The sequence below is a fragment of the Perissodus microlepis genome, chromosome 22 (genome assembly GCF_051167445.1).
Source record: "Perissodus microlepis isolate ML-2025 ecotype Zambia chromosome 22, ASM5116744v1, whole genome shotgun sequence".
Classification (NCBI taxonomy): Eukaryota; Metazoa; Chordata; class Actinopteri; order Cichliformes; family Cichlidae; genus Perissodus; species Perissodus microlepis.
Window position 1 is genome coordinate 4,786,420 of NC_140481.1, and position 7,389 is coordinate 4,793,808.

At 48.3% G+C, this 7,389-nt stretch overlaps 1 protein-coding gene across 1 annotated transcript; it reads right to left on the reverse strand.

Moving 5' to 3' along the window:
- Positions 1-269: 269 nt before the first annotated feature.
- Positions 270-4,567, reverse strand: sox4a (SRY-box transcription factor 4a). The gene has a single exon (XM_084919069.1). The coding sequence runs from the start codon at positions 3,556-3,558 to the stop codon at positions 2,443-2,445; it is 1,116 nt and encodes a 371-aa protein (XP_084775195.1). The 5' UTR covers positions 3,559-4,567; the 3' UTR covers positions 270-2,442.
- Positions 4,568-7,389: the final 2,822 nt, after the last annotated feature.

The following is a 7,389-nucleotide window of genomic DNA, read 5'->3' on the forward strand; positions in this document are numbered from 1 at the left end:
GTAAGCGAGAGAGGAGGAGACCACTCCTATCGATTCACTGGGTGCCTATTGATTCACTGTCTGCAGCTGCACACTTACCTACGGCAAACACCCCCGTGAGCTGCACACATGTTCACGCACGCTCACGCTCAGACAGGATGTAAACACCAGATTGGAGATTTTGGAGAGCCTGCTGTCAGCTAACCACACGGCGGTGCTTATGTTTGTCCTCTAGGAAGGTACGAACTATGTAAAATCTAGTAAACTTGTATATACACAGACGAGAAACATTTTCAGTTCCAGCTGATTTTATTTCCTTCTTGGAAGAAAATAAAAAAAAATAAAAAACAACAATCTGTACAGAGGTCTGAGAGGCAGTGATTGACCCAAACATTGGCTGGTTTTTGAGCATAAAACATCAAATGATATTGGCATGATTGGACAAAACATGATCATACACAGCATATTGCACAAATGAAAGAAAAAAAAAGGACGCTAGAAAAAAAAAATCTTTAAAAGAAAATTAAGAAAAGAAAAAAAAAAAAAAAAAAAAAAAAAAGAAAGGAAAGAAACTCCTGGACCACAATCATCTTCAACATGTCCAAAGATGGCTGTCCTAGTGCCTGTCAGTCATCATCATACATAAAAAAAAAAAAAAAAAACACACAATCTTTGCTTATAGTACAGTCAGTTTACATAAATATTTCGTTATTATTCTTTAAAAATCTTAAACACAACAGCTATAGCTACATATACCTGAATCTGAAATACAAATGCTATTTGCCATGCCATAATATAGGAAAACAATTAGCCTGCTATACTTAGCCAACAGGTACAGAAAGGTTAAATACTATTTTTTTTTCAATGCAATTTGCGCAATAACAGATGAAGCACTTCATACATCTCCCCTCCCTCCAAAAAACTCTAGGCAAAAAGTGGAATGAGTGTGAAATTCCATCCAGTGGTTCAAATAAAACTTATCTCCATAATTTAAAAAAAAAAAAAAAAAAAAAAAAGCACACAGAGGTATTAGCTCTATCCAAACAGTGACTCTCTGGGATCTTTCGTGCCTAAACTTTCTTTTAGGTCTGTGTTGTACTGGAAACACAGTCACCACTCAGGCTGGGAGCCTCAGTGGCGCTTTGTTTACTTCGCTGGTGAAGCTGGAGTCACTGTGCCATTAAGAAGCATGTGGGTAAATACTGTAAACACTGTGAGGTCAGATTGTGCCAAACAAACCCCCCACCCCTCCCTCTCTCTGCACGACTAAAACACCAATGTAGATCCAAACAACAATGTTGTAGGCTACCCACTCGCCGGAAGAAGAAAAAAAAACGTCCCCCCTCCTTTTTTTCTCTATAGATTTTGTACAAAAATACAAGTAGAAAATCATGACACACTCAAATCTCCATAAAAGTGAGAGAAGTCGGACATTTTTTTGTTGTTTTGTTTTAAATAAGATACACTTCTAGCCCTTCCGCGCTGGATACAGACAGGTGTTATGTGCACAAACACAAACGAGACCTGTACGAGAACAATACTTCTATGTATAAAAAAGTTTGGCCGGTATAAATACATCGATATAAAAAAAAAACCGTCATCTGACACAGAGAAACTACAAAGTTGAAGCACTAGGCAGAAAGAATGCGCGTCAGGGGGGAGAGGAAAAAGCATTGGTCCTGAATTGTGCACTGAGTGTTTTAAAAAGTGTTCAGAAAAGGGGCTTCTGAAGTTTGGAGTCAGTCTATGTTTAAAGTCCTGCCGTTGAAAGAGAAGCTGGTGATCGTGAATTGAGTCCTATGGTCACACAAATTGCGTAATTACGCAGCAATGAACTTTTTTTCTTCCTTTTTACGCATTTAAAACAACAACAAAATCCTCCTCAACGTGGAGGGCATGCTTGCTGATATTAAAAACATTTCTAGTTCGGAAAAAAAACTACACCTGAATAGCAACTCGATGGTCAATGTGAATTGGCTATCTTTAAACAAACAAATAAAAAACCCCAACACGACGAGCTCTCCAGTAAGTGTCCCGACCTCAAAAATAACATCAATGTTCAAATGTTCAGTCTCAGTCTTCATCCTGTGCGGATTGGGTTGAACAGTCGAGCTCGAGTCTGTATCACTGCTCTCTGCTTACATTCACTCCTCCTCCGAGTCCAAATGCAAACTAAGCACCCCACCTCCCCCCTCCTCCCCACAGGTCTGCGCGTTCCCGTCAAGCGCACCGAGCGCAGTTCCAACAAGTCTGTGAGCAGCGCGTGCCTGGGCTTCAACGCGCACACAGGCCTACCTTTTTCTTTCCCGTTTTCACTCTCCCTCATTTAGTGAAAGAACAGCGGAAATCTTCTGGTGTGGACGCACACGCCTGTCTGAGGTGTCGGGTGGAGTGGGTTTGAACAGTTCAAAACGTTGCTGGGCGGGTGGTGGTGGGGCGGGCGTCGCGCTTCTCTCCCACCTTTCAGTAGGTGAACACCAGATTGGAGATGGTGGACTCCAGCCAGTCTCCTGAGATCATCTCGCTGACCTCTGGGGTGCAGTAGTCGGAGAAGTCGAAGTGGGAGCCCGCCCCGCACTCCCCGAAGCTCCAGTCCAAGTCCCGGTCCAGCTCCGCGTCGGAGAAGCCCATGCCGCCCAGAGACATGCTCTCAAAGCCGGGGCTCGGGTTCAGGTCGAGCCGCTCGTCTTCGAACTCTTCATCCGATGACGAGGACGAGACGGAGGAGGAGGAGTGAGAGGCCGACGGTGTTGGAGAAGAAGGGCGGGTGTACCTGAGGCGCGCGGTGTGCGAGGTCTCGCTGGCCGCCGGGCTCTGCTCCTCGTACAGGCTGAGCGGGTCGCTGGACTCCGCCGAGCTGCTCAAGGCGGGACTGGCCGGGACTCCCACGGACGGAGGCCCGCTCTCCAGGCTGCCAGCCCCTCCGAACATGTGCGCGCGCCGAGCCTCTCCGCTGCGCTTCTCCGGGATCTGCCTGGCCCCGGACACTGACCTGGATTTGAAGAGCGACTGGTGGTCACCGGGAGAGGCGTAGTCCTGCGCCGCCGCGCTCCTCACGCCCCCCTGCTTGTGCGTCCTGCTCACTCCTTTGGACGCGGGGCTTCTCTTGACCCCGGACTTGGCGCCGCGCTCCCCGCTCTTCTCCCCGCGGTCCGCCTGCTTACTCGCCCCGCTCCCTGACTTCACTTTCTTCCTGGGCCGGTACTTGTAGTCTGGATAGTCGGCCATGTGTTTGAGCCTGAGCCGCTCCGCCTCACGGATGAACGGGATCTTGTCCGTGTCTTTCAGCAGCTTCCAGCGCTTCCCGAGCCGCTTGGAGATCTCCGCGTTGTGCATGTCCGGCGACTGCTCCATGATCTTCCTCCTTTCGATCTGGGACCACACCATGAACGCGTTCATGGGTCTCTTGATGTGTCCCGTCGGAGTTTTGCACCACGCCAAGTCGCTCCGCTCCCGGGAGGAGGGGGACCCCGGGGTAGGAGACGCATCCATCTCCAGGTCCATCTCTCCAGTGTCCGTGGAGTCCCCGCCGGGGGAATGAGCGTGGGCGCTCTCTGTCTGGCTTATGTGCTGCACCATCTCTCTCCAAAGTGTCTGAAAACACCGCTCAGTGCTTTCACAAAGTTTTTCAAAAACGTATTCCTCACTTCTTGTTGGAGTCGGAGCACTGCTGTGAGCAGGTCTCTAAACAAAAAAAGTCCATCCAAGTCTGTCTCTCTCTTTTCAGTTCAGCACGCTTTGGAGACTCTCGGGCTTCTTAACTTTTCTTCTTCTTCGCTTCTCAGCGACAGTTTTTTTAAAAACTAATAATCCGGAAACTAATTTTCAACTGCCTGTGCGGCTGAACACTCGCAGAGCAAGGCTGAAAGCGCGCCGCTGTGGGCCGCAGCAGTGCGAGTCCCTTACGTGAACCTGGCTGTGAGCAGCGCAGCTCTTCCGTGCGGCTGAGAGACCATGTGGCTGAATGGAGCTGCTGCGCTTTCTCATAGTCTCCCTGTTTCCCTGCGAGCTCCCTGATATTACTGTAAACACAACAACGAGAACCTCGCCCTTTTATAGCTTTATCGCGAGACGTGAGCGCCAATCAGCGCCTGTCGCCATCCCGATTTTTGAGTCGGACCACTCCCACCTCCTCTTGCTATTGGCTGAATAAAAAAGAAAAAAAAACTGGTAATAATAATAATAATAATAATGTGCAATGTGGATCCGTGTGCCTGACCTCATTCCTGTCAGACTCCACTGAAGGAAGGCAAACTTGTGGTGTGTGTGTGTCCATATATATATATGTGTGTGTGTGTGTGTGTGTGTGTGTCCGTTTCCTGGCTGTGAGGGATATACTTAGATCCAAATTAGCTTCATGTGGTTGGGTAGTGACTAAATATAGATCCTGTGTAATGTGTTTGTGTTTGTCGGTTGGAGGGGTAAAGCAAGGAAATGCTGAGAAAACACCCACCCAAAAACAATCTCGCCCCAAACCTGCTATTTGCGACTCCTTACAACACGCTATGACATCACAGCCGGCAGATTTAAAAAGAGACTCAGGTAAGACGACGGCAGCTTTTATTTACTCCGTGCATCCTGGCGGTGCAAGGGGGCGGGGGGGGGGGGGGGGGGGCTGCGGTGAACCATGAAGCCAACAACAACCTGTACTTACAATTATTAAAGTGAGAAACAAGAGTCCCCACTAAACACCCAGCAGCTCCGCACACTCCACAGTGCAGAGATTCCTCCTCTTCCTCCACCACCTCCTCCTCAGACCCATTATGTTAACATGTCAGTGTCATGTAAATATCACATTACAGTTTGTGTCGCTAGATGTCAGGCTAGAGCCAAAAGGAGCCACGCTGTATGGTGTGTGTGTATGTATGTGGTTGTGTGTTGCCGTGTATGGCAGGATGTATCTCCATGCTGTAATCGCCCGCTTTGAGCTGCCATCATTAAATCATGCAGGTGATGTCATCGGCTTTTTGGCAAAGGCCTCCTTTCTTTTCTTTTTTTTTGCTGTTGCAGCTGACTGACGTGAGCGCCGTCCGACGAGTAAAGCAGGGGTGACGTCTGACCTTTAGTCGCTGATCGATAACTAGAACCGATGTTTAACTTCTATTTATTTCTGTCTGATCTGGTCTTCAAATCTCTGACATAACATCTGCGTTGTGCTTAATTCACAAGGAGAAGCTCAAAAGAAGTCACACACTCTTTAAAAATGCACACAAACAGCTCACCCCCACCACACACACACACACACACCCTCTGTGCTTACATAAATCAAACACATAAATAATAATGAGCTCCTTCATCAGTCTATATCTTTAGCCGTCCCAATTACAAGCATGCACCTGCCACTGGATTAGTCTGTTATCTCTATCTCTTTTTCCCGGGCTACACACACACACACACACACACACAGCGGCACGCGTGCACATGGGTTTGTTTAAACAGGTGGAGCAGGTCTACCTGTAATCTTATCTGATGTGTGAGAAGCAACTGTCAGGTAGCTTTCCACTGTGTTGCCGGCAGATGCACCGCAGTGATCCCTGCCAGGTCTTTATCACGCCACCCTGCCCCACAGCCCAGTCATCTTTGGAGCTGCTGGAGTCGCGTGTTTACCCCAAACACACCGGCGCTCAGTCCCACCTCTGCTGACACCTAAAAAAAGGAGGGGGGATGTTGGTGTTGTAATGAGAGAGTGCTGCAGGAGGGTGTAGAGCTGGAGTTACACCGGTGTGGGTTTTTGGAGGGTGTTGACCTGGGGGGGGGGGGGGGGTTCAGGGCTTTTTTTTGTGCATTAAAGGAAGGGAAATAAATAGTTTTGTGCGTTTTTGTTGTGTTTCCATTTTGCCATCCTTGGAAAACTCATGAATGTGTCCCTGAAATGATCTCAGGGTGTACAGCTGCTGAAAAAACAAATGTGAGAGACAAAGTGCTTAATATGCATGTTTTTGTTGTTGTTGTTTTTAAAGGTAGAACATAAACAATAACCCAGTATGTTAGAAGAACCCTGGAGTAAACTGTAGGTTTAATGAGTGTGCATCACATGACTTCACTGGGAGTTTATTGTTGCTGAGACCTTCATGACCCAGCAGGAGAGGGTGGTGGGGGGCACACAGTCATCACAGTGTGTCGTAAAAAGGGGGGAAAGTGAGGGGCGGGGCTTAAGAAGCTGAAAGGCAGCTGGGACGAGGAGAGCGCCTCGATCCGTGGCTCGTCTATGTCATGTCCAACGTGCCATGCCCCCCCCCAGGTTTACTCCTGAGTTGCCATGAGCATTGGCACATGTGTGCGCGTGTGTGTGTGTAAAGGACACATTAAGCTTTAAAAGTCACAGTATAAGTGCACGCCATTGGCCGCGCGGAAGGGAAAGCATGTGAGAGCGTTTATCTCTAGCAGAGCTACTCATTACCATGCACTTGCCTTTTTCAACCGCCTCTCAATGACCCACCACTTTGACCTGCCTGCTCGTCATCCGGGGTCAAACACAATGAGGCCTTTGTGTGTGTGTATGTGTGTGTGTACGCAAGCAGGCATGCGTGCGTGTATGTTTGTCCTGCTCTAACTGAATTGGAGCTTTTCCAGGGATTGAATGTTTGAGAACCAGTGGGAAGTCCCCTCCACCCTGCAGTTAAACAGAAAAACTGAAGAGTAAGCACAGATTTGCATACACTCTCTCCCTCTCTCTCTGACTCATCCACAGTTGGTTTGTCTCCTCTGTGTTTTGTGTGGATGTGGCAGACAGTGCAGGTGGCCATCTCACCATATCACCCACCTACTGCTGTAAGCCCTTACACAACAGCACCAACAAAGTCAGTTATTTTTAAGTTACCGTGGAACATACAGTGCCTACTTATTCCACTTGCCCCTCTGCATTTCATCTTCAACTCTGATAAGCAGCACTGACGGCAGCTTGTTTTCTCTCCCGCCTTTGTCCAACATATTCTCACATGTTCAAACAGGCTAAAGATCAGGGACCGCCTCACAGGTCTGTTTGATGAGTTTGGGGCCTTAATTCGTAGCACTGCTGCGTGATGTTCTGTTACACAGTGCAGGCGTTTACGATGTTTTGTACACAAAATAGCTATTTTTGTCCATCTACTTCCTTCTTTATGTTCACTTTGGGGGGGAAAAAACTCTTTGTTTTGTGCTTCTTTGAAGCCTCTGTCCTTTTTTGCCGTCACATTTAAGAACCGTAGAGTTGCATCCTCGGTCGGGGCAATATGAGCGAGCCATAGAGCGGCAATGCAAAGCAGGAGACAGTGAAATGAAAATCTGTTGTTCAGAACGGAGTCCCGGCTTCACCCTCTGCCCTCTCCGCTATAATCCGGAGGATTCGGACGAGTTTAGGTGGAGAGAAGGTAACGGGCATCAGACGAAGGGAAACACCCGAGGTGTGGTCAGGCCGGCGATGCCACGCCC